Source organism: Mchenga conophoros, linkage group LG13 (assembly GCF_057382185.1).
Source record: "Mchenga conophoros isolate Kocher_MC1m ecotype Shallow Benthic linkage group LG13, M_conophoros_male_GT1.1, whole genome shotgun sequence".
NCBI lineage: Eukaryota > Metazoa > Chordata > Actinopteri > Cichliformes > Cichlidae > Mchenga > Mchenga conophoros.
Genome location: NC_140538.1, coordinates 1,154,337 through 1,182,084, shown reverse-complemented (window position 1 = coordinate 1,182,084; position 27,748 = coordinate 1,154,337). Strand labels below are relative to the sequence as shown.

The 27,748-nt window shown below is 41.6% G+C and overlaps 2 protein-coding genes across 3 annotated transcripts; one reads left to right on the top strand and one right to left on the bottom strand.

The window, feature by feature from the left end:
- Nucleotides 1-1,948: 1,948 nt before the first annotated feature.
- On the bottom strand, nucleotides 1,949-10,280 carry yipf4 (Yip1 domain family, member 4). The gene is made up of 6 exons (XM_085295904.1): nucleotides 10,050-10,280; nucleotides 8,367-8,520; nucleotides 7,610-7,781; nucleotides 4,102-4,179; nucleotides 3,901-4,014; nucleotides 1,949-2,711 (listed from the first exon to the last, which is right to left on the bottom strand). Exons 1-6 carry the CDS (start codon nucleotides 10,105-10,107, stop codon nucleotides 2,574-2,576), a joined length of 714 nt encoding a protein of 237 aa, XP_085152030.1. The 5' UTR covers nucleotides 10,108-10,280; the 3' UTR covers nucleotides 1,949-2,573.
- An 855-nt stretch (nucleotides 10,281-11,135) lies between these two features.
- exo1 (exonuclease 1) lies at nucleotides 11,136-27,518 on the top strand. Of its 2 annotated transcripts, XM_085295903.1 has the most exons (14): nucleotides 11,139-11,546; nucleotides 12,475-12,665; nucleotides 12,855-12,974; nucleotides 16,310-16,433; nucleotides 17,895-18,032; nucleotides 18,193-18,405; nucleotides 18,889-19,076; nucleotides 19,198-19,300; nucleotides 19,381-19,594; nucleotides 20,225-20,411; nucleotides 22,078-22,543; nucleotides 22,703-22,792; nucleotides 25,641-25,837; nucleotides 26,722-27,518. In XM_085295903.1, exons 2-14 carry the CDS (start codon nucleotides 12,505-12,507, stop codon nucleotides 26,795-26,797), a joined length of 2,277 nt encoding a protein of 758 aa, XP_085152029.1. In that variant the 5' UTR covers nucleotides 11,139-11,546; nucleotides 12,475-12,504; the 3' UTR covers nucleotides 26,798-27,518. The 2 variants fall into 2 exon arrangements, 1 of the variants encoding a protein (XP_085152029.1); XR_014894764.1 differs by lacking the exon at nucleotides 26,722-27,518 and having other exon boundaries at nucleotides 11,136-11,546; nucleotides 19,381-19,575; nucleotides 25,641-25,780.
- Nucleotides 27,519-27,748: the final 230 nt, after the last annotated feature.

The following is a 27,748-nucleotide window of genomic DNA, read 5'->3' as shown; positions in this document are numbered from 1 at the left end:
AGCCAGGCTGACAAACAGTCAGAGCTCTGTTGAGCCAACCATCCCTTTAACGTTAACTAGTAATGACTTCATGAACTTCTTCACAAATAAAATTTTTATCATTAGAGAAAAAATGACCAGTAATCATCCCACAGATGTAATATTATCTACAGCTACTCTTAGTACCATTGATGTTAAGTTAGACTCTTTTTCTCCAATTGATCTTTCTGAGTTAACTTCAATAATTACTTCCTCCAAACCATCAACCTGTCTTTTAGACCCCATTCCTACAAAACTGCTCAAAGAAGTCCTGCCATTAATTAATGCTTCGATCTTAAATATGATCAACCTATCTCTAATAATCGGCTATGTACCACAGGCCTTCAAGCTGGCTGTAGTTAAACCTTTACTCAAAAAGCATCTCTAGACCCAGCAGTCTTAGCTAATTATAGGCCAATCTCCAACCTTCCTTTCATGTCAAACATCCTTGAAAGAGTAGTTGTCAAACAGCTAACAGATCATCTGCAGAGGTTTATTTGAAGAGTTTCAGTCAGGTTTCAGAGCTCATCACAGCACAGAAACAGCTTTAGTGAAGGTTACAAATGATCTTCTTATGGCCTCTGACAGTGGACTCATCTCTGTGCTTGTCCTGCTAGACCTCAGTGCAGCGTTCGATACTGTTGATAATAAAGGTGTGGAGCAGTGGGTACAGGGTGTATTGTCAGAGGAGACTGAACTTCATCTCATGTCTGTGGAACCAGATGAAGTTAGAGCAGGATCAGGTGACCATAAATCCTCCCTTAGTTACTTCTTAGGTAAGAAGTATTATTTTTCTCTCACTATGTGTTTATACACCACTCTGAATGTAATCATTAGTTATTAACCTCTGTCTCTCTTCCACACCATGTCTTTGTCCTGTCTCCCTTCCCTCACCCCAACCAATCACAGCAGATGGCCCCGCCCCTCCCTGAGCCTGGTTCTGCTGGAGGTTTCTTCCTGTTAAAAGGGAGTTTTTCCTTCCCATTGTCGCCAATAATATTATTTTAGGGTCTTGACCTTACAATATAAAGCCCTTTGAGGAAAATATTTTTGTGATTTGGCATTACATCAATTGGAAAGAAGTACATTAGTGTGTGAATGGGTGGATGACTGGTTGTAGTAAAGCGCTATACAAAATACAAATACAGGCCATTTACCATTTTTAGTACATTTCTATCTCAATCCTTAATGACCCTAAACTGCTGCACTTACATTTTAAAGAATATTAAGAGTTATAATTACCTGAATGCTACTCTAGTACCACCTTGACATTTGTAATTTGAAGAGCTACGTAGTGGGCCACCAAGAGAGATTAATTCCTCAGTTCTTTGGTAACCTACTGATGATGAGCCTCAGCATTCTTCTAATGTCATGTCCCAAACCAATACAATACAGTCATTATCTGGCTGCCAGCCAGTCATATAAGCACATATTTACAGTTGTTTCTGCCACTTAAATTTGCTAAACTTACGGTACGTCATTTGTAAACCAGCACTGGCCTAGTTAAGCCTGGTTATAGTTAGGGTGAGTTAGAGCTGTTTTCTTGCGTTGGCCTTGGCTCTCCATGAACTATGCTTCCTTCTGATAACATGTTGGCAATAAACCTTTTTAAAAACTGACCTCAACAGCCTCCTTATATTCCTTTTTCCAGTTTTATGTTAGTCTCCTCACCACTTAGACCTTCATGGGGATGCAACATAATTGTTACTCTTGGCTTTCTCATTTTTTCTTCTTTTCTACAAACATTAGAAACCCAATTGTAAGTACAGTAGCACTGAATAAGAATACTGTCTTAGTGTGTTTGACCCTACATTTGCAAATGATTGTAAAATGTGTAGCCAAATCTAGTGCTGCAGTATAGATTACAGGACTGTTAAGTGTGACAAAGTTGGGTTTACTGTAAAGCAGTGATGAGTCATGAGACACCAGATGGTTTAGAGACAAATTACTCTACAAATTTACTGTATTATTGATCAAACGAGTATAGTCCTGTATAAAAAAAGACTTAGGGTTTAGAGAACAAGGCACCACATTTAGTAGACAATGGTTTATATCCTTCTGATTGACCCATTCCACCTGCTTCCACTGCTGAAATCTATAAATTAACATGTCTGTAAAAAGGGAAAAGCATAAATGAACATTTCTGGTAGAAAGCTACAGTGCACAACAATAAGGATCAGCACAAACATACATAAATATTTGGCACCATATTCCTCAGTGTGATTAAGCTTTTTAAAAATATGACATTAATATCCAGGCCTGGACTTATTTCTAGACTCAAGAACTACAGGTTTACGCAGGGCTCTGGAATCTGTATTGCACTGGTGATTGATAAGTCTGCATACCAAAGTTTAAGCAGCAAAAGCATACGCACTTTATTGACCAAAGACACAAGGGAAAAACTATATACATTAGTATATATTCCCAACTTCCCCAACATCTAGAATAACAGAGTTTTAAAAAAATCCTGGTTTTGTAGGTTTTTTGTTTTTTCCCCCCCACCCATGCTCCAGGGTAACTGTCCATGAAAAGGTCCACAGCTCCAGGTCATCCAATCACACTCCAGTATATAGTGACAGGAAGTAGATGTACAGTAGGAAAATGGGATATATGAGAAGGGGCTTCTTTGTTTTAAATTCATCTCCGACAAGCAGTGAAGCAGCACTGTATGCAGCCCAGAAAACTCCAAAAAGCTGAAAGATGAGAAGACATTCATTCAACATTAAGAGCAAACAGCCACAGGGTGAAAGAACTTCATTGCTTATCTAAAAGCTACAATTATTAACAATTTTCTATCATGCTGTGGGTTATGAAAGACTCATTAAAAGACAAGCTTGTCAAGAACATACTGGCTGGAGTGCACAATTACAGCAATGCTCTAATAATGCCATCCTGCTCTGACATGATAGAATTGACCCAGTTTGTGTCCCTGACTTTGCTTGCATACTGCATGAACCAAGCAGCGGATATTTTCCTTTAGAGTAAAGGAGTGAATTTGGAACCAGGGACTATGGAGGACTCAAACCATCAGAAATAACAAGGCTCTCTATTTTTTTTATTCATACATTTCTATCTGCTTCTCGTGAGGAGAAATGAGGAAACTGTCATAGGCGCATCAGTGTCTGTCACGTTTATGAAGCTCTGTCTCCATGTTCACACCAACATGTTTTTGGACTGTTTCGTCCACACTGAGACGGCGTTGTTGGTCAGGGAAAACGCTCTCCAAAGCTCAATCGGAGGCTCTCGAAAACTAACGCATTTTAGTCATGTGATGCAGTCATGTGACCAATTCAACTAAGATGGCGGACGGCATTACACAGCAGCCCTATTGAAGATTAATTCTGATTCTAATATCAGTTTGTACATGCTCCAGAAGACGCAATGTTTCCTCAGAGCAACTTTGTACTCGTGTTACTCGCAGCAACAACTCGGTGCTTTTCCTCAGAAGGAATGGCAGAAGGAAATGACGCAGGTCGAATTGCCCTATGTTTCACGCATGCGCACTACAGGAAGGTAAGTGTTTTCAGTGTGGACGAACTCTCGGAAACGACTGAAAATGATAGTGTGGACGCAGAGTGTTTTCGAATTTATCAGTGTAGATGTAGCCTTTGACTACAGCCGTCCAGCCTCCGTTTCGGAGCGGGCCCTCTCACTTACTCTCTACAATGATCTGAACACCAGCTTACTAGACTAGACCAGCTCAGCACGTGTTTGAGCCGTCTCTGCTTCCTACAATCTTTACAAAATACCCATACATGCATAGCACTACCGATTTGCTGTCATAATCATGTTCTTTATTTACATCTTTCATTTTGCTGTAGCCTATGAGGCAGGTTGTAACAACATGAAAACATAAGACACTTGTTTATTAAAGTGACTCACTTTGACTAGTGTAGAAACCACCTCGAAGCCTCCAATCACTAAGAGCAGAGGGGCTATGACGATGAGAGGAAGAAGGGAATACCCAATCACTCCAAGGACCTGACCGTATGAAACCTGCTCAGGAGAACAAAAGCATTTCTTATCCTCTGTATGTACAAGTTAGAGTTAACTTCAAGTGCTGCAGGTGTCAGCTGGATTTACCTCCCCACCAAGAACACGAGCCAGCAGGAAGATGGTTAGTGATCCAAATATCCAGATGGTGATGATCCAAGACACAACCTGTGAATGCAAAGAACAGGTTGGTGTTGACACTGAATTATGCCACAGTGAGTATAAAAGAGTATCCAGCTAGTACATTATACATATGTCTGACGCAGATGCATATAATGTAGAGGATGCAAAGTACTGTCTAGTGAAGCTGCATTTGTTGGTCTACACAAAAGGACGTGGTTGGTTCAAAGGAAAGGTTGTATTTAATCCGATTAATTAGCACAATGTACTCAAGTTTCCACTGGACACATTTTCAATCTGTCGTTTCCAAATGTCACTTGGCACAAACAAAATGCCGTGTTTTTCATCAGATATCTGTCAAGAAGCCAGATGGGACTAAATAAGAACTATAACCAACAGCATATACAAACTAAAATCAACTCATCCTCAATGCAAACTTATATCTTTGTAATAAAATAAATCAACTGCACTAAGTTACAAGATCTTCTCTCACTCAAGCAACTCTGTACTCTGCTGGTGGAAAGAGGTACAAACAATGAACCCGAGTTGGTGTGTACCTGACATATTTCACCTTACCAAACAAAACCAGGTAATAGGCCTAACCGAATTCAGCAAACAGAGAAACAAAGCAGCCGATCATCACAGTCCTCTTCCACTGGGGAAATTCCCTCAACAATGAAACGTAACACAGGTCTGCAACCAAAAAACTGCATACGAGTGTTTCTTATAGATTTGTACTCGCTGAAACCGGGAAAAATATTTTTAAAATTCCTTCTCGTCGCGTTTTCTTGCAAAACTCATGTTTTTAGTTTAACTCAGCGTAGAATTTTTAAACTGAAATCTGAGTTAAAAACCATATCCCATAATGATTTCTTACATTAATGTAATATTTCTAAGAGCGAGACTCCAGAGAAATACAAACAGAAAATGGGAGGAAAGGGAAGCGTGTTGGGAGCATCGAAGAGAAGCTTTCACAGACAAGAGTAAACGTGTAGTGTTACATCTATCATGAACGAATCGTCTTTTGTTTCTTCGTTCAATCATAAGAAAAATGATGCATAGTTAATTGTAACAAAATATTGACTTGTTTCATCGCTGTTGTGCTTTTTTAAGACGTGTCCAAATTCATGGGCTGCATCCTCCTGAGGACCCGGCCTTCGCAGTCTACGTGGGCCGGGTCCTCAGGAGTCGGGTAGGCCGGAAGTAAACGGCCGAGAAATGGGACGGTCTCACCTTCAGATTAGCGTCACCGCTGTCTCTGTGGAGTTTAATAAACTCGCCGTCTGCTCCGTGCTATCTAAAATATAACAGGACACTGGCGTAAACTCTCGACTATCTCACACTTCTGTTTAATCAGTTTTCTGTTTGATGTTTAGTCAGCTGTGTGAAAACCAAGGAGGAACCCACCTGAGGTATTAATAAAGTTTTATTTTATCTAATCTAATAATTTTAATCTCAGCCAAACTGACTGACTCACGAACAAATAAAACACTGAAAAAAGCCCAACAATAACATTTTTAGGTTGTCTAAGTGACTTATATATCACGTTTAACCTGAGTAGCGAAAGTCCGCGGTGATCTGTGCCGTTCTCGGCTGCATCAGTGACCCTCGAGCTCCCGGCTAGCTGTCAAGCTGGTGGGTAGCAGACGCCTCCGAAAACATCGAAGCACTTTTGCAAATATGCGATATCTTGATAAACCGAGCAGATATTTGATGTTTACACAGCTACTTTCTCGCCTGACAATATGTTAAAAGTTTATTTTGTGACCCAGAAAGAATAATAAAACTTAGTAGCAGCCGCCATTGCTGAAAACTGGAGTTTGGCTGGGCCACGCTATGAATTCTGGGATATGGTGGGCCACGAAGGACACACCCGTCCCATCCTTCAAATGCGGTGAAAAGGAGGACGCGTTTGTCGGCTGCATTTGGAGGAGTCTACGCATTTGGACAGCCTTCGGCGCGTCGCTGTGACGTAATCGGTCTACAAATGCGGCCTCAGGAGGATCAGCCCATGAATTTGGACACGACCTTAATGTAAATTCTTTGTGTTTTGCAAAAAACTGTTCATGATGGAGGGAGATCATGTTTGGATTCAGCACCCTACAAACATCAAATTTACCTAAAATATCCCACGCAGCTGAAAAAATATATAAATATTTTTTGCAGACCTGTGCAATCCGTCTTCATTTTCACAGACTCACTGCTTCCACTGCTCACCATAGGACTGGAGCTACTTTTGTTGTTCAGGAAGTAATCCTAGCTAGTACAAGTCTGGGCGGTAGAAACGTTATATGGTAGAAACGATATGAATTTGGCCAACGGCAGAGATTTTGACTATACAGCTCTACCGCATGTTGATGATGTCATCAAGCTGCACCTGTTTTGATTGAAAGCATCGCAGTGGCTGCAAGCATGGAGCTTACACGTGGGGACTGCATTTATATAGCGCTTTACAATTCCACTATTCATTCACTGTCACATTCACACACTGGTGGAGGCAAACCACAGTTGTACAGCTGCCCTGGGGCAGCCCCTCTGGCCATCACCAGTAGGGTAAAGTGTCTTGCCCAAGGACACAATGACCAAGACAGACAGAGCTGGGGATCGAACCGGCAACCTTCCGGTTACAAGATGAGCTTCCCAACCCCCTGAACCACGGTCGACCGGTGCTCATAAAGAAGACCGGTGCAACGCATTTGGACCTGGTTTGGGTTTAAGCGGTCAGATGTTGAGCAGAAAAATAGCAAATTATGCCGGGGACATTGATAGCAAAGAGATGGAATACCAAGTCTGCATACCAAAGGTTTAAAAGGAAAGCCAAAAACTGTGCCCTCCACAAACACCAGTCAGTCAAGTGGCTCTAACACCAGCAGACCGATCTTTTCCAAGCCTGTTCCAAAGGCACATTTTCCACTTTATTTTAAACAACTTAGAATTTTGTGTATTGGTATTTGGAAAAAGATCTTAAAAGTTATTTGAAAAGTTTTGCAATTTAAACATTTAAAAAAAAAGTTTTGCACAATAAATATGCTTAAATGGCATTCTATACTGTTCAGTTCAGACATATATACAGAAGAAAAGAATATGTTGTGATATATATCGTTACAGCAATGTGGATTTTGGGCCATATCGCCGAGCCCTAATTACAAGTAAAGGTTTTGAGTTACTGGAGGCTACTGGCTCCAGCAGAGACTGGAACCCACAGCCAATCCACACAGATCTCAAAGTGCTGTGCAGCCCAGTGCACTGGAGCTGTTTGATACGGCCAATGCTATTTTGGGCTTTAGTTCTTTTCTGGATTCAGTATGAAGCTACATGAAAGAAAAGCAGTAACATAATGAGCACTACTTCAACTCCTGTTTAACCCACAAACATTGGTTTCAAATGCCATCCAGGCAGGACAGATGATGATGGTCTTGCTGTAGTTTGAACATGTTTGAATGAAGCGACACAGCTGTGTTTCTTGTGTCCTCCTCACCCTGAACTGTCCATAGATGGAGATCATGGAGAAGAGCAGCACCACAGCCAGAGGGCCCCAGAAGTCTGGGTTGTCTCGAACCACCTGCCGGTTGTAACCCAGTGATGGCATTGGCATCAGCACACATCGAATCTTGTAATAGATGTCCTTTATATCAATGTCCAGCTCCTCCCTGTTCAAAAAGAAGCACAACAAGATGACATGATCATCACTGGTGTTAAAGTCAAGTCTAACCCAGTCAGTTTCAATGGTGAAGATCACAAAAACAGGATCTACAGATGTGCATGTGTTTTGAGCAAGCAGCACAAGGTGAACTGAACTGTTCAGAAGCAGTGGAACAATACAACTGTCCAGCCCTTCACCTTAAAGGGGATCTATTGTTTTATTCCTCTGATATACATCTTGTTCCAATAGTGCATGCTTGTATTGTGTACTCTGATGTCTGTGTTATTCCATAGAGCAGGAACATCTCTGTCACACTGCTCTGGGTTCGGGTAGAGAATAAGTTCCCCGTAAGTAATCCTACAGTTTCAACATCTCAGTACAATTATAAAAAAGCAGAAACATTTCACTACAAGTACTCCCAGTTATCTAAAAGAAGTCTACACAGTGCAGACTTGGATGACATTTTTTTGGGGGGAAAGATAACCCACTATATAAGTTTATTGTAAAGATTAGCCAAGTTGATGTGAGTCATAATACAACACACTTAAAGCACTATGGCTGTTCCTGCAAAATAAAACCACCATGCACTTACAGAAGAGGTTTGCTCTCTTCATTGTCCTCTTCCTCCACCTCCAGCAGCCAGCCGTAGCCTCGTTGTCTCAGGAAGGTGGTGGCATACGGGTCCTTCCCACTGTCACTGCCTATATTCAGTTTAACATCTGGAGTGCTGATGGTGCCGCTGAGTTCTGAGGATGACATATTTGTTTACATCGTGTAATGTGTGCTTTTAGACTGGCATGAATCCAGAAATACACACCGCAAGATGTATGACAAAACAGCTTTAAGTCCACTATAACCAGTTCTCACTCTCAATGCAGCCTTACCAAGCTGACCAATAATCGTCCCAATTAAAATTAGGATGTCAAAGTAAACATTAGTGGCAGCGCCACTCTAAACATAAAGAGTGAGACCGATGCAGGCAAAGGTTAAATCTTTTTTCTTTTCTTTTTTTTTATAAGGAAGATATTCCAGCGCACTCGCCTGGCATGGTTAACAAGCCCCTGTCCAATCAGTGCAGTTACACACACAGGGGATGGGACTAGGAATCGAGAACCGGTTCCCAGGAGTTCAGTTCCTTGGAAATGTTAGTCTGTTTATCTATTGATCTTGCTTACTTGATTGGAATTTGCATGTCAGAGGAGGAAAATACCAGCACAGTGTACAGCATGGATATGGACTTTTATTTTACTTTTATTGCACAAAAGGGTGAGAGCGTGATGGTAAAATGGAAGATGCATCCAGGACAGAAACAGCTGCTTTATGCTAATCAGACAGCAAGCTAACTCTAAGTCAAGAACCTGAGTGAACTCTGACCCCAAGCAGCCAGACCCTGAACTTCAACAGGCAACAAACAGCCTCCATTGTTACCTTCTGTAACGTTTCTGTACAGCAGAATCACTGTGGGGCTTTGAAGCGTCTTTGTACTGGTTTTCATTTTGGTTTGCCGTTTTCAGCTTTGTGTTCATACCTAAATACTGTAGCCTCAGGTTTATATTGTTCAACGGCAATTATGAGACAATGTGCTCCACCCATTTTATAGAGTTACATAAAATAACATTATTTTCTCCTTTGAGTAATAAAGTAACGTACTGCGTTACTTTTTATCCAAAAAGGTATTGCGGCCTAAATCACTGATCGAAAATCACGTATGTGTGTTCAACCCGGATGACATATAGTGACTATGAAAGCCATAACATGTGACCCATTCACAGTAACCACTGTGGACGGATGAATTTGGATGAGAGTGAAATGTTTCATCCCAGATAAAAGTGACCACTTACAGCAAGCCTGTATTGACAAGCAGTGACTTTTCCCTTGACGTGGAAACAAAACCCTCCGCATCATAACAGCAGCAACCAGACCCTCACCCAGGAGAGACTCAGTCACTTACTCCATCACAGTTTAAGTAGTAACATTTAATTTCTGGTTTAGCCAGTAAACTTGGTACTCGGCAGCTACGTTCTCCACCAGCCACGTATCAGTGCTGAAGTTATTTAGCAAAGCTAAATGACAGACTGTCTACCTGTGAAATACTGTGTACCAATTACTCAGAAATGCAGAGTCAGCCCACAGCAAAGTGCTATTTCTTAGTGTGGATGGATCTACGCCTGGGTATCTAATCTAACTCGAGACAAAAAAATAAACGACGTGAGCAGGTACGAGGCTAGCTCTTTTCAGGCCTGCTAGCTGCGTAGCTCTGCTAGCGATAGCCTACCTTCAGCCTCGGTCGAAGACACGAACGTGAAATCTCCGTTGGTGGGAGAGAACTGCATGTTTCAGTTTCTATTACTGCCACACGCCTTGGCTCCACAGAAATTGCATTTAGTGACACGTTAATAAAGCTGTCATTGGTCACAACTCTTCAGTGAAGTTCAACTACCGCATCTTGTTTTCTTTCCGACGTTGTGCGCTTGGACGTAAGCAGGAAGTGCAGATGATGCTAGAAAAGAGTACACGTCTTGTGATGCATTCATGTCTAATCATGATGGTCGGAAACTATCAGAAAATCTTTGTTAAGTTCAGTGTGCGGAATATATGCAGGGGTGGAGGGAAGGGGATCCACAAAAATAATTCAGGAACCACACGTGGTCTTTTATACTCTAAAGCCTGGTGGAGTATTTATGTCAATTTAACAAATTATAGATTAATTATAATTTCAGCTAAACGTCAGAACTTGACAACAGCCTTTAATAAAATGTTGCTTTTTTGTTTTTGAGTATTTTGTTGATGAAGTTAATGTACGCCATATTCTCAGTCTAACGTTTTCCTCTGCAGACACATGTGATGGGTACAAACTGTTAAATATCCCCCTTAATACCCCTTAAATCCTGTTCGTACTGTACTGTGTCGTTAAGTGCTTAATGATATTAGGGCTACGAAAATCCATCAGAACAAAATGTTGTTAATTTGAAAAAAATGAACAGTGCCCCAAGTACTGCAAAGCCTGAGTGTATTTTGTGCAAAGTAGAGTTCAGTGTGTTTTGAGGGTATTTAAAGCCAGGTCATAGATCATAGGCTCTCATCTACATCCAGCCGAGTGTGATCTGCTCACACTTGCCTGCAGTGCACATTTTTACGTGATTCTTTTTCAGCTTGGTATGGGAGATATTTTGCTACCAGATATATTATTATTATTATTATTATCTTTATTTAACCAGGAGATTTCATTCTTAAGATAGCAAATGAATTTACACATACATTTTGGTTTAAGAAAGAAAGCAAAATTCACAGATGCATTTGAACATGTCTTCTTCGCTTTTGCCAATGACTGTTTTCTACAGTTGGACTTTTGGATCCAGCCTCTAGTGGCCCTTTGGAGGAACTGCAGTATTACAGGAGGTTAGCACTCTGTACCGGCGTACTTCGTTTCGCAAAGAGGCGGGTAAACAGTGTAACGGGACAGAAACATGGAGCCAATGGCATGTCGTCGAATCTCTGGTGGTGTTCCCACAGCCGCGACTAATGTGGAAGATTTGAGTTGCACCCACATCAACGAGATACGGGTCGTTACAGCAGCCCTATGGACACGACGTAGCGTCACGCCGGTGATGTTTTGAAGCACACTCCCTTTTCTATTACGTTCCCTGCCTCTTAGTGACTCTAGCCAATAGCAACATCTCCTACTGAAATACTTCTTTTGGCGCTAAAACCAAACTCCCTCTAGTTTTCTGTCGTCGAGGGCTCTGTTGGTGTCGCTAATTTCGAGAAAAAGGTAAGTTTAACTTTTAACCTTTAGTCGAATTACGTTAAACTGCTTTTGCGTGTTCTCGTCTGAGGAGAAATGTACACTGACATCAGTTGTAGAGCCAAGAAACTGACCAGCTACCTTTTAAACGACATACGATAACAAGGCGTTTCCAGTGTGATTTTCATCTGTTGAGCGCATTCAAAGCAGAAACGTCTGCGCTGACTTATCGTTGTTATTGTTACGGAGCGGGAATCGAGCAGCTCACGTGCAAATTATCAGACAAACATGAATAATTCACACGTGCTCATGAATGAACTGATAGGTAAATATAGGAATGTGTTAACGCCGCTGAACGCTGTTTACCACTGCATACGTTTATATTTACACGATACAAGTGTGACAACTTTATAGCTAAAGCTAGTTTAAAAAAATAAAACAACGTGTGGCATTTAGATCTAAATCCGGTTTACTGTGCATGTGGCTTTAACATTAGCAAAAGGAAAGTAAATCTGAAGCCTTCAAACAATTCTTAAGTGAAATAGAAGGTAGCAAAATATTAGTCACTGTAGGTTTGGAGGATATTTTTGGTTGCATTGATATATCTGCTGAGTATGGGTAGAATCCAGTGGGCCTGTTGACTGACACTGACAGATGGCTGATTTTGTTTTATTTTTTATTTTTTAATCTGTAGTGTCCCGTCAGTCTTACACTGTCAAAATGTCATGGAAAAATGGAGCACTGTAAAGAAAGCAAACAGAATTATCAACAAGCAAATCCGTATCGGCCCAGGATTTTGGAATTGATGCATCAGAAGAAACCTCCATTTGTGACATAGTGCTGTTAAACCTGTATTTAGTCCACAAAGTCCATTTTAGTTGAAGGTGTCCACGCTAGATGCACCCTCTCTGAAGGTGTTCTTTATCCCTTACTGATGATGATTTCTCATGTTCAGAATCGGCGTGACACCGATCACTGGCTCAAAATGGGAATCTCTGGACTGCTGCAGTTCATCAAAGATGCAGCAGAGCCCGTCAATGTGAAAAAATACAAAGGCCAGACGGTAGCTGTGGACACCTACTGTTGGCTGCATAAAGGAGCTTTCTCGTGTGCTGAGAAACTTGCTAAAGGAGAACCGACTGACCAGTAAGCAGTTGTGTTATTTTCAATCAATTAAAACGACCCTGTTGTTGTAGGGTCTTTATCTGTTGTTATGATTTGGCACAATGCAAATAAAACCAAAGTGAACTAAAGGTGTTCTGAATGAGGCTGTTTTCTGATTAGGAATGGCCTAAAGTCTAGAACTGACAGTGGTGTTGAATTTGCCCCATCCAGGTATGTGTGGTACTGCATGAAATTTGTGGACATGCTCTTGACCTTCAGTGTTAAGCCCATACTGGTGTTTGATGGACGCAATCTGCCTTCAAAACAGGAGGTGGAAAAGGCTCGCAGAGAGTGAGTATTTACTTTTGTTTGCTTCTCGCTGTAAACATATACATTTGAACAAGTTTAACCTAAAGTGAGAACAATCACAGCTCTTGGGATCCTGATAGTTTCTGAGGAATTTGCGATGCATCCAGATAGAAAGAAACCAATACAGTACACTTCTGAGTGACTTATGTATGTATGTATGTATGTATGTATGTATGTATATATTGTACTATTCTTAGTTAGTGTATTGTCTGTCTTGTCTTAATGTTGGTTTAAAATGGAGCACTGTAACAAAAAATAATTTCCCCCAGGGATCAATAAAGTATTCTGATTCTGATTCATTACAAAGGCTGGGCTTTTAAAGAAGAAAGAACACATAGGAGCAGTCTTACTGAGAGCAACACAAAATGATGTTTTCATGTTTAAGACACTCGAAAGAGCGTCAGTTTTGTGACTGCATGAGATATTTTTGCGTCTGATCTTAAGTCATATGCAGGAGTTTCTCTTACGGAAGGATGTGTTCAAAATTTATCATGCAAACCTGATTTTTGGGTTGTAGTTAGGGCTGCCACAAACGATTATTTTGATAGTCGACTAGTCACCGATTATTTTTGCGATTAGTCGACTAATCAGATCATCATCCACTGGACGTAAAACTACAGCTTATTGCACCAGCAGCATCTGCTCTTATATAACTATCATTAGCTTACAGCTTTAAGTGTTTAAGGTGCTAACTAAAAATAAAGACAAGATGATAGTTTATTCAATTTTAATGAAATTTGCAGATTGTTTCGGTGAAGTTTAATAAACTCCTTGCTATCTAAAATATAACAGGACACCGGAGTAAATTCTCCAGCATCTCACACTTCTGATAATCAGCTGTCTGCTTGACGTTTATTCAGCTGTGTAAAAACTATAACTTTAATCTCAGACAAACCGATTTACTCAGGAACAAATAAAATACTAAAAAAAAAAAAAAAAAGCCAAACAATAACATTTTTAAGTTATCTAAGTGACTCATATATATTTAACCTGAGTAGCGAAAGACGGCGGTGGGTTTGAAAACAATTTGCCGGGAGTCCGGTGTTCTCACCGCGCTAGTGACCTAGCCCCCGGCTAGCTATCGAGCTAGTGGGTAACAGACATCTCCGAAAACGTCGGAGCGCTTTTGAAAATATGTGGTGTCCTGATAAACTGAGCAGATATTTGAGGTTTACACAGCTACATTCTCGGCTGAAAATATGTTAAACGTTTATTTTGTGACCCAGAAAGAATAATAAGAGTAATATTAAAACTAACTAGCTGCCGCCATTGTTGGAAACTGAGCTGGGCCGCGCTATAAATTCTGGGACACAGCTGCTTCTTCTTCTTCTTCTTCTTCTTCGGGGTTTAACGGCAGCTGGCATCCTTGTACATGCAGTGCTGCCATCTTCTGTTTCAGTCCGTTATTACACTCTTAAATCCTGCTACTTATTCCTGCGTCTTTCAGGATCTTACAAAGCTTCAAACGACGCGTCGACTATTAAATCAGTCGTCGACGATTTTGATAGTCGACAAATCGTGGCAGCCCTAGTTGTAGTGTGGTATTTATAGCAAATTGCACTAAAAAAGCATGCCTGATGCGTTTGTGATAATTGCTTCTAGGAATGATTATTTAGAAAGGAGTACTGCGTGACTGACAGTTTGAGTGAGTGGCTCAAAGCTGTGGGCACAACACCGTGGTTCTTTCCTAAAACTCGGCCTTTAGTCGTCATGTTGGCTAACTTTTTGCCACGGTTGCACTGGTGCGCCTGGTTTTTTTTTTTTTTTTTGTGGTTTATTTTTTCTTTGGGTTTATACAAAATTTTCAACTGCGTTGCTTAACACCGCAGTTTTACTTGTGCTGGAAGTGCTTCACTAAGTTGAAATGTAAACTTAAACATCTCAAGATATATGAAATAAAAATTAAATCTAAATTGGAAGGACCTCAAAGTGTCCCACAGTTTTCAAACATCTCAGTACCTGAGCAGCTCGATATCTATGGACTCTCCTCCATTGCAGTCACGTGCCCCTCAGATGGCCAACTCCTGTAATTTTGCCCCCTTTTTTCTTCTTCTTCTTTCTTTTTTCCCAGTGTGTCAGCAATGACACCATAAACATGGCGCACGCGACATCATTACTGTACGTGGGTTTACGTTCAAGCCATTTTTCTTGTGAAGAATTATTTCAGACTTGAAGTTGGTGAACAGAACATCTTCTTTGGAAACATCGTAGGTAATGTTAACCGTAATCATCATGTCGGCCTCCTGACGGCCTGTTTGCTGCTGAAAGGCCGTGGGGAGCGGGGACACTGGGCAGTGCATTTATTGCAGCATATGTGTTTTCTGGATACACTGTGCTTTTTCAGCGTTTCAATTGGAAACTTATTAGCACCAGTCACAAATGCAGTATTGTCAGCCATGGTCTCTCCACACTCACCACAGGAAATGCAGTGCATCATGTTGTCAGCTTTACTGTATCTTAGCCGGGGAAAGTGGACAAGCCGGTCTCTTCCAAATGTATACACTACCCCCTTTTACTCTCAGTGGGCGCAGTCCATCATATGTGGCTCATTATCTGATGCAGTCTCTGGACCAGTGTTGGACATAAGCTGAGAGGTCGATGGCTCCGTGTCATGAATTTCAGACGGATCAGGCCTTAATGAAAAGGTTATCGAGTGTTCTTTTCATCTTTTCTCCTTCCCCACAGCTACATCCGCCTCTGGGCCTAGGCTGCTCACCTCTCTCTAGCCGCCTGCACTTTCAAACGTACTCCACCCTTGACTGTTTGTGATTGGTTTCGATCAGGGGTCCCCAATCCCAGTCCACGAGGGCCGGTGTCCCTGCAGGTTTTAGATGTGTCCTTGATCCATCACAGCTGATTTAAATGGCTAAATTACCTCCTCAACATGTCCTGAAGTTCTCCAGATGCCTGGTAATGAACTAATCATGTGATTCAGGTGTGTTGACCCAGGGTGAGATCTAAAACCTGCAGGGACACCGGCCCTCGTGGACTGGGATTGGGGACCCCTGGTTTAGATCATGATATGGGAATAATGTGTTTGTTGACCACACGGAGACTTTCAGAGTTTCTGTGAAGGTTCCCGAGCAATGAGCACACATCCCCATCACAAACAAATACTTTAACTTCATGAAGCAAAAGATGTCCAAAACCACATCCTTGACGAGGGAGCTGAGCTGTACCTGTGACTGTCCTAATTTTTTCTTTCCTGCTAACAGTGACACCACAGCATCGTATCGTATGGTTTCAAATCATGACTGTCACTTCCTTCCACCTCACGTTGTATGCCCTCAGTTTGATTTCACTTCTGTACTTTTCAGACGCAGAGAAACCAACCTACAAAAAGGGAGACAGCTGCTACGTGAGGGCAAACTGTCCGAGGCCAGAGAGTGTTTTAACCGCTGTGTTAACATCACCCCGGCTATGGCTCATAACCTGATTAAGGTGGGGTTCTTCTTCTTATTCGATCGACCTATGAGCGCTCACACGCGACGTATGAAGTGCTTCTGGTAATCACTGTCACCTATCGTGTTAACTTGTTCTGTGACAGCGGGGGTGTTTGATGCATGCTTTTAATCTTAAACCCACATTCACACAAATGCATTTTCACTTGACGCCGTCTTTGTCTGGATTAGCATTTGAGCCCATGCTCTCTGCATTTTAAGCTTCTTTCCTCTTTCTTTCTTGTGCCTCTTATCTATTTCTGGTGTTTCTACTTACTAGGGCTGTGCGATATGACCAAGATTTTAAATCTTGATATAAGATATTTATCGTCCTGACAACAATATCATTATAACAAATATATATCGCAACAAATTCACATTTTCTGTGAAATTCTGTGAATCTCGGGGAACTTGGCTTGTGTGAAGTGTTTTCAGCTGGGCGTCGTGTAGCTCTTTTTGCTTCTCATCTGTAAACTCTCGCCGTCCTCCGTCACGTGATACTTGCGTAGGTGGTAGAAGAGGTTGTTGTGCTTGAGTCTGCGGTGGGGACCAGTTTGTGCCTTAATCTGCATAGTGCAGTTTTCTGGTCCGTGTCAGACTTCTCATAACCAAACCACGTCCATGAGGTAGCCCCTCGTTTAGGAATAAGGTCCTCGATGTGTTTTGACTGGTCCTTCTATTTGTTATCACTTCAGTTTATTTTGAAAAACCTCAACAGGATCTTCAGCTTTATTGTGAAAGGTTTATGTGGGGGGGAAAAAAACAAGCAGACGGCGAAGCCCCAGGCTGGGGTTACTGTCGTTGTTGCTAACGACAAAGCTAAAATCTTGTCTGTCCGCAGTGCGGTTATTTTAACTATAAGAGAACGACAGAACTTTAAGAAATGAATATAACCATGAAAACATGAAAACACCATGAAACAAACGATAGATGTTTTCATGTCATCATCCGATATATCGTTATATCAAACAACCCTACTACTTATTTTTTACCTGATATAGTTACATTGTTACTTTGCGTTATTTTGATATCATATTTGCTCTATCCTGCTGTATCCTACAATTCTTATTGTATGTTGTTGTATGCCTTTATTCCTGTGTTTCTCTTGCTGCACTGAGCATGTGCATGACAAAAGAATTTCCCTCGGGATAAATAAAGTTCTTATCTTATGTACTGCACGTGCTTCTGTAAATGGGAAATGAATGGTTTGTTGCTTAATTAGCAATAAAATCTATACTTTCTGTGGAGAAAGTTAGGTATCACAAAGTGACCGAGTCAATCACAAAGTGACCGAGTCATCCTCGCACAAAAAGTCTCCATCTTTGCTTGTTTATGCATAAACACTCCAAAAAAACCTCAGTGGTCTAAAACTGTTTGCATGTGCAGAAAATACTAAAATGCGTTTACAAAAATTGTCATGTAAAGGTGAAGAAAGGCTTGTTTTGGTGTGTTCTTGGACCAGGCTGCAAGGGCGAGAGGCGTGGACTGTGTTGTGGCTCCGTATGAAGCTGATGCTCAGCTGGCTTACCTCAGTAAATCTGGTTTGGCCCAGGCGGTCATCACAGAGGACTCTGACTTGCTGGCATTTGGGTGCAAAAAGGTATCTAAACTCAGGAGGTGCATTTCCAGCTGCATGCATGCAACACCATATGTCAGTGAAGAATGAATTTATTTTAAACCTAGTGTAATCTCTAATTAGCAGGAGCAAACAGCACTGTGTTAAAGATGAATCTGTCTCTTTTTTTTCTTTTCATTCACAGGTTATTCTAAAGATGGACAAGCAGGGCAATGGCCTGGAGATAGACCAAAGCAACCTCGGCCGCTGCCGATCCTTGGGGAATGTTTTCACTGAGGAAAAGTTCCGCTACATGTGCATCCTCTCTGGCTGTGACTATCTTGCCTCTCTGCATGGCATTGGTCTGGGCAAAGCCTGCAAGCTGCTGCAGCTTGCCAAAGACCCTGATATACTGAGGGTAGGACAGGCCAAAACCACGAAGTCATCAATTTAGATATTTTATTGATCATGGTGTCTGCTTGGTCATTTGCAGTATATACAATAATCCTACTTATAAGAAAATCACGTGTTAAATGTCGGCTGTCTTTTCTTGTCCCTCACAGCTAAGTAGCTGTGGCACATGGCTGCCGGAGAGCAGAGCTTTCTTCCTGTTAGAAGGACGTCTTTGCTTCCTGCTAAGTGCTTGCCTCTTTAAGGAGGTTGTGTGATTTCCGGGGTTTCATTTTTCGTCTTTAGCTTATACTATAAAGTGCCTCGAGGCAATTGTTCTGACTCTTGCGAGTTAGAAATAAAATATATAAACAAAATTGAATTGAAAATGAAATGAACCCTGTCCACCCCACCCCTAAGATGCCGTAGTTGTTATTCTATACACGCTCTTAATTAGTGACAATGACAGTTATTTTGATCACGTCTGATCGACTGCTCATCTTCCTGTCAGGTAATCAGAAAGATGGGCCAGTACCTGAAGATGAGTCTCGTCGTTCCCGAGCAGTACATCGAGGGATTTGTCAGAGCCAATAACACCTTTCTCTATCAGCTGGTTTTTGATCCCGTCAGGAGGAAGGTCGTGCCCCTCAACCCATACCCAGAGCACATTGACCCAGCCACGCTGAGCTATGCTGGACTGTATCCTCGTGTCCTGTAGCACATCTGCTCTTATCTCCACTCGTGTTTGATTTAGCGAGGTGACTTGAGTAAGTTGCCTGCCTTGGCCTGTCCAGTATTTTGTCCTTGATGTTAAATTCAGTCATTTAGGGGATGATAAGGGCTTGCAAATGGCCTTGGGAAACCTTGACATCAACAGCATGGAGAGGATCGATGACTTCAGCCCAGACAAACCTATTCCACAGGTACTGGATCATGGTCAGTCAAAGGTGTTAAAATAAAGTGTTATTTTTAATATAGAACAACTTTCCAAACCTCATTTCAGCAATGCAAAAGCCGCAGTCACAGCTGGAACTACTCACCGGCCTCCACAGGGCCGAGTATATGGAGCAGAGGCTTTACGCCAGCCACCGCGGCACCTGCCCGGCCCCCAACCTCTCCAGACAGGCCTCCCTCCACCAGGGGGAAGAAGAGAGTCATCAACCTGGATGGCCTGAGGATACCCTGCAGAGAGCTGCAGGTGAAGAGGCCCGGAGAGGGTGAGATCGTCCTGCTGTGCTTATGTTGTGTAGTGGAATGTAACGAAGTACAAATCTGTTCTGTATCTACGTTTCATGCCTCTGTTTATTTACCGTGTTTCAGTATGTGAAGCATAGCTGAAACAATTAGCACGAAGATATTTTCATGTAGAAATACTAAACATTACACTATTGAGCTACATTAAACCGTGCAGCTTTGCTGATATCCATGTTAATGTTGTACATTTATTTTGCAGGTAATTCATTTGTTTGGACAGTTTTGTTGACACGAAGCCTGAAGTTGGTTTAGTTTGGCAGATTTCAACATCCACTAGGAAACTAGTACACAGACCTAGATAAAATATTATCCGCCCTTTCTAGATAGAGGTAGAATTAACAATGGCTTTCAGAGAGGTGGGAAGCTAGATGTACGGCTTAACAAGAAAAATGCAAATCAGGAAAATTAGCAGCCGGTGCATGTTGAACTCAGAGTAGTTGTGACTTCTTGAAATTTAGATTCAGAGAAGGACAAAAACATACAAAAGAGGAAATTAAACAATGGGTCATCATTTAATGCTTGCAGCTTCACAAGATTTTATTTGTTTTTTTTGTTTTTTTAAATTTTATTTTGTTATCTGTACTCTCTTGTAGACTCAAGTATATCGGACCAGGATGTGCTGCAGGAGTACTCTTCATCCAGCCCAAAGCGCTCCAGGTCAGACCAGCCAGCAGACAAGCCCACAGTCACAAGCCTGCCCCGGTCACGCAACATATTTGCCACTGTCCTGCAGAGGAGGAACCAGGAAGCTGAGGAGGATGGTCAGGTCACACGCAGCAGGTAACACTAGCCCGATTCTGACACTAACTGAAAGGACTCGATGCACAGACTGAACAATGTTTATTTGCAGTGTTGTCCAACATTTTTAGTAGAGGTGGGAATCACCAAACATCCCACGATACGATATTATCACAATACTTAACGCACGATACGATATTATTGCAATTTTTAAAAATATTTTGCGATATTCAGATTCTGTACATAAAGGTAAACTTTATCAATATTTATTTATCTAATAACAAAGTCTCACACTCAGTCTTTCTCTCATTTCAGTTTTATTGTTGACAAACTGAACGGTTTGTATTACAGTCTAGTCCAACTGAACTGAAACCATCTGGTACAATTACAGCTATTCTGAACTATGCAATATGAAAACTATGCAGCCCCTTCAGCAACTGAAGAATTTGAAAGTAAATTAAAACAAAATATAATTTTGCATTAAATAAAAGTTTTAAACTTAATTAAAATAAAACATGTCTTAAATTAAAATCAGTAAACTGTCATGTTTATTGCTGCCATAAAAAACAGTTAAACACATTTGGACAGCGTCAGGATTCTTGCTCAGAAAAAGGATCAACGTGCTCTGAAGTCAGAGCAAAAACTTTTTTGTAACAAAATATCGATTTCTGCTGTCCCTGCATCGATACATTATTAGCAAACAAAATATCACGATACTACACAGTATCGATTTTTTCCCCCACCCCTAATTCTTAGTACACGTAGTTTTCCAGCTGCTTCCTGCTGCCCAGCACACACCACACAGCTCTTTGGTCAGGTCATGGAGGCATTAAGACACTGATGCTTGGTCCTGGCAGGGGCCTCCTGAAGTCCAGCTAGAAATGCTATATATACACACACACGTGTGTATTGATTGCAATGTATATTCTGTTGTATTAAGAGTTGGTCTTGACTCTTTGACACAACACCAGGGCAGCACTGCTGATAACACTTGTGCCTCTGCAGATCTTCATCCTAACAGGTTATGAAGTCATAACCAAATGTGATAATGCTATGTCAGCAGTGTGTTTCTTTTCAGTTACAAAATAGGATATTATTAGACTTTTGCACAAGTGAGATGTAGGCTGTGAGTTTAATCACACAGGCCAGTAGAGGGACTCGGCTGACATGGATTTTAGTTGTAGATAAATGAAGGTAGAAGCACAACATTGGACCCTTATTGAACACAGATGTGTGGAAAATAATTCCTCTCTTTGTCAGTGACAGAATCGGTAAGGTAGAGACTTGGTTCATATCAGGGTAGGCTGAAAGTTCTGTGAGATACTAAAATTCATCAGAACATGTTATTATTCAAGACAGCAAAAAGGAAGTAGGATAATAATATGATGCTGCAGCTCTTGCTTCTGATTAATGCCTCAAATTAGTGGAAAGAAAATCTATTCTGAAGCTCAGAAATAAACTATGAACTGAATAAAATATGTGCTTGACACATTCAGTGTGATGAAGGTGATACTTAATAATGTTTGAGTCATTTTGGTCCTTTTGAAATTTGAGACAAATGAAATTGGCACCCTGTCCTAAAGCTTTTAAATATTGCTTTAAACCAAGCACTGTAACTCAACCAAAAAATGCTCCAATAATATTTGTTCACCATCCCCCTCACTTTTAATGTGCAGTTATTTAAACCTGACCGTCTTCCCACGTGTAGATTCTTCAGCAGTTCCACAGCCACTCAGAAGTCCTCACCCAGCATTCAGAACTGTGACGCTGAGAGTTCAGATGGCCCGGCTCTGGAAACCACCAAGCCATCTCCATCACCCAGTACCACCAGTTCAGCCAGTCGTGGCCTCAGCCTATTTCGCTGGTCAGACGGCCCGTCAACTGAACAATCTAGCACGCCATTGTCCACCTCAAGCTTGTCTGCGCTGCAGCAGTTCCAGTATAAAAAGGAAAGCTGTTCATCTCCACCAAAGGTCACCAGACCCTCTGGAGATTCGGTTCTACCAGAGCCCTTCTCCCAGGACAGAAAATCAGAGAAGGATGAGCTCTCAGACTCCCCTCCCTCCCAGGACAGCGCTTATTTCTCCCAGTCACAGCCCTACCTCACTTCCTACCATAAAGAGGAAGCCCCCACCTACAGCTTCTCCTCCTCCTACCAGGAGGATGCTGCTTCGGTAAGTTGGTGTAAATCTCCCCGTTTTACAAATGCTGTTTGTCCCTTGTGGTTGGGTCAGCGTCATCACAGTTTCATTTCTGTTGAGTAGTTGCATAGAAAGGTTTTTTCTGGTTTCACAACTTTGTTTTTCTGTGTCTGACTTTGTCTGCTTCCTTAGGAAAGTAATTCAAGCAAAGATTCAGAGATAGAGCACAGTCCCACACACTCAGCAGAAGCAGAGGTGAAACCTGGCATGCCGAGAACTAAAGTGAGTTTGAACCAGAATCCAGCGTTGTGCAGGCTTTGTGTTTAATCACAGCTGAATGCACTCTTAGTTTGTTCAACACCGTCCAACACAGGGTTTTTCTTATGTGTCGATTGGCACGTTTGTTATAAACTGGGCGATAAAATGTTTAAATTGTTGTTTGTTGGTGACAACAAAGTGTTGATTGAAGTCGGTGAATGTTTTCACAGATGGCACAAAAGGCCAATAACAATGAGAGTCAGCCATACACACCAGTACATTAGGAGTGTGTGAGATACAAGAGAAGATGAAACAAATGTCTTACGAAATAAGACAGCCCAAAGCTAACTGCTGAGAAGACTGTTAAACACACACGTCTGAAGGATTTGTGGAGAGGTTTTGGCTATTTAAAGTCAAACACAGAGTACTACACTAAACTGCCTCATGTTTCCACAAAGGAAGTTACCACCACAAATCTGTATAATCTGAAACTGTGCCATTCTTGCACAGTTGACGGTTCATCTGCACAATGCAATGTGCGTGCTTTGCATTGTCCCATACAGCTTGTCCCGTAGCAATAAGACACAGTTATACCAAAGATGCAACAGCCCAAAGGTCACAGACAAATCCATTTTTTCTGACAATCTTGTGAATGCAACAACTCGACAAGAACCTAATGTCGGACTTTCATACCAAAGGTGCATCTGCGAAAAATCTCGATCGAGTTTGAATCCCACTGACCGTGACCTCAGGTCAAAATCAGAGGTTTTCTGAAAACGTGACTGCATTGAGACCGGGGTGACGTAGGATTTTGAAATTCGTACCATACTTACATCTACTAGGAGGGTGAGGGGCAGCACGGTTTCATTTTTTGTTCATCTGTTTGTGGGATTCCCCGAGAATTCAAATGAATCCATGCAACTAGAGCAGGGCAATATGACCAAAAATATTTATCACCATATACATTTGAAAATTTGCGATAACGATATAACTGAGGATATAATTGGCACGAGACAAAATACTTTACAACTCCTCAACTTTATTAGTGCAAAAAACATCAATGTATTTCCACTGAAACAAGCAGCTGTTTTTTATCTGCATTAAAGTTATATGAACATTTAACAGTGCAAATTCCTCGCTGACAGTTTAACCAAAAGGCGTTTTCAGTGGAAACTGGCCGACACATCCTCAGCATAACCATGTATAATATCCACAAAACTTAAAAAGAGCTTATACACACACAGTACGGTAATATTATGTTGAAGCGCAGTGCGTATCACTCCGCGAGGCTCCGCCTACGATGCCATAACGCTCCGACAATCCATCAAGCGGTGCGGCTTCGTAGCTTAGCAAAGTCGTGCTAAAACATTTGACAGATTTTCGAGCGCCGTGCACATAAAATCGTCTCGAGGTCAGTAAACACAACCAGAGTTCATACATGAGGCGCACGGGGTTATAAGGGGCTCTGTCGACTTTCAGAAAAATCAAAGGATTGATTTTAAGTGCGCCGTATTTTCCAAACAACACGGTAATAACGACGGCCCGCTAGCATGCGCTACCAAAAATAGTGCTTTGTTGTGTATCTGACGGAGGAAAGCCAAACCAGTTCCACATCAGTGAAGCTGCAGCATTTTTACAAACCAGTTCAGGTTCATGGTTTCACTCAACGATCCGCTTTCGCTCTTCTCATTCTCTGTCGCCACCGTGCTTTTTCCGCCATGTGCGTATGAAAACAAAGGCGGTATTACCATAAAAGGTGTGATATGGCCCAGCCCTACATGCAACAACAAAAAAGTGATAAGGTATCGATTTTTCTTCTAGGTTTTATTTTGTATTAATACCTACATTATTTATTTGGACCGAGGAATTGGTCTTCCATTTGGTTTGCATTCTTCTGTAACACCTGGAGCTTTTGACTGGTCAGTTACAGAAGGGGAAATAAGTTGCATATCATTGAGTGACATAAGCGCTTGATTACAACCCAGCAGGAAGTCTGGCTCACACACATTGCATGATCTCAGCTTGTGGCATGTATATACAGCACAACTGTCCACAGAAACAATCTCACCATTAGTGGCCCTCAGTGTGGAAGGTCTTTCCTCACAGGCTGAAGATGATCATGAGAACGGTGATGGGCCAATCAAAACCTAGACTACAATGTTGTTAAGGAGCTTGTTAACCTGAAGGGAGCTGGGACCACAACACAGTTGTTGGCACACAGTGAATATCTAAACGATTCAGAGAAGGCTTGAAGGAAACTGCTGCAGTCAGATGAAACCATAATAGAGATTGACAGACCACGTGACTTTCAACAGTGGTTGATACAGTGGTGTACAGTAAATGTTTCTGGACTGCCTGCCGGTCTGACAGCTGCATCCATGCCCACACGCACAGTTTATAGATTTTATTCTACTCTTTACTATTTCTAAATCGTATTGATCCAAGACATTACCACGGTCTTTGCTCTTACATAATGAAAGAATGACTGTAAAAATGCTCAAAACTCTAACTGGGATTTCAGTGTGCATGAAAACCTGAACTGTGCAGAATAATCCTCTCCGCTCTGAGCTCGACATTGACTGATTCATTATGTCAGTCACCAGGTGTTGTCACCTGAAATGGCTCTGAACTATGTTGCAGTCCAATGACTGGTTTGCTCCAACGCTATTCTTGTTGTCATCAGTCTTTCATATTGTCTGTGAAAACATGGACAGCATGAATCTCACAGATGGGGAAACAAAGGCAGTGTTGCCATGACATGTGTAACTGCAGTTTCCTTACATATTAGGACGCCATGTTTTAAACCAAAAAGAAGCCCCTACCTCTTCACCTTTGTTTTCTGTCTCTTCATGCACATGGTCTCTCTTTCCAGGTTTCAGGTCTGCCAAAACCAAAGACCAGCAGCCAGAGTCAAACGGCAAGAGTGCAAACACTGGGTCCAGCGAGGGTCAGCGGACTGAGGAAAAGGTCTTTGAATCTGGGCAAGAAATTCCCCTCAGTGAATAATGAAAACAACCCTGGTGTCCAGGCCACCATCAGCAGCCTCTGGAGGAACTTCAGCTTTAAAAAGTAATTAGGAGAAATACTTCAGTGTCGAAGTCACAACAATCATAGTCCATCACCACGGCCATCAATGGTTCTGAGTTTAAGCATGTAAAACACAAGCTGGTAGTACTGACCTTCCAGAAAATCCATGTTAGCTTTAAAGATTCAATATATACAATTGTTATTTTATCTTTTGTACTGAGCGGTGCTTATTAACTCAAAGCCTGAAATCAGCACAGGAGCCATGATGTGAGATACACTTTAATTAGACCCACACGTGGGACAGCAGAAAGTGGACAGTGACAAGTTACAGCAGCAAAAATGAGGAAACGCAATGGAATAAGAGCAACATGCCATAAATAGAATAAAACAAATAAATCAAATAAAAAAATGTAAGTCAGGTAAAAGTGTGAACTGGAGTTGAACCACTGCTGCAGTGAGCCAGAAACAGCCAACAAGTGTGGTTAGTGTTACAAATGAAATCCAAACAGACCTTTTCTGGCCTTACTGACTACTCAAAGAAAACTGTAGGCTCCTTTTAACCAAACACTGCTTTCAGTACACTTCGAGCATGTTATCTACCTCCATTGTTACCAGGTTTATCTTGTTCTGTCAAATCAAAAGTTAATTAACAAACAGTTTGTCAGAAATGATTCAGTCGCTTCAAAGCCATCCAAGGTTTTTAAGGTGTCGAGCAGCACCAGTAACTATTCCAGCTTTTCCTCCTGTTGTTACTCAGAGAATATTTCTGAGGTCACATTGTTCACATTGTTAAAAGATGCTGTCAAAAGGAAACTGGGAGCATTTGTAGCTCATAGCTTCTCAGCAACATAGACATGGTATGCCTGTGATGAGTACAGTATTATTTAATTGAAGAGCTGTAAACTCTTCTACTCTTGTGTTTTCAGAGAAGCCCAGAAGATGACTGGCTGTCAGAAAAAAGAGCCCATGTCTCCAGTTAAAGACAATGTGCTGGCCAGCTGAACGTCAGCACACGACTGCATGTTTCACTCGGTGCTGAATGCTCGGCGGAGCGAGGCTTTTAAACATACCGTGTATGTACCTGTATTTACTGTAGAGTTTTAAATAAAGAAAGCGTCTCCCTCTGTGTAGTCTGGAGTTTTCTGACATGCCTCCCCTTCTTTACTCTTACCTGCCTTCAGCACTACAAGCACGTCACATATTAAGGTGACATGCTTTTAAAAATTGTGGCAAGCGTAGTTTTGTATGTGCTGAAATGCACAACACGCAAGCTGAGGAATGTGGCATTAAAACTGCTGGCTGCTCAGGTACACTCACACTGCACAGGTTAGCAGTGTAACATTAGCTGTGAATGGTCAAACTTTGTCTTAAGTGTGTCTTTTTGTATAGAGGAACCCTTGAACCATGTCTCTAGCTCAGGGGTGTCCAACTCCAGGCTTCGAGGGCCGCTGTCCTGCAGGTTTTAGACGTGTCCAGCTGATTTAAACGGCTAAATGACCTCCTCAACATGTCCTGAAGTTCTGCAGAGGCCTGCTAATGAACTATTCAGGTGTGCTGACCCAGGGTGAGATCTAAAACCTGCAGGGCACGGCCCTCGAGGCCTGGAGTTGTACGCCCCTGCCTAAGCCCATTGTTGGTGATTTTGCTGGTGGTTTTCATTTGTCTGTATGTGAGAGCAGTTTATGTATGATTTACTTTTTTTTTCCTTCCAGTACAATAAAAACATATATGCCACTTTGCATCAACTCTCGGGACTGAAAAATTAACTTGGCACTCCACTCAAAATGACTTCATTGTGTTTGTCCATCTTTTCACATTTGAGTTTAAATCCGTATATATGTAAGATGTAATCATGTCATCGTATCACACAGCACTTTGAAATGTTTAGTTTTATTGTAGAGATCCTTGGATTATGCTGTTGACAGCGTTTTGGCGTGTTCTTCCATTAACATA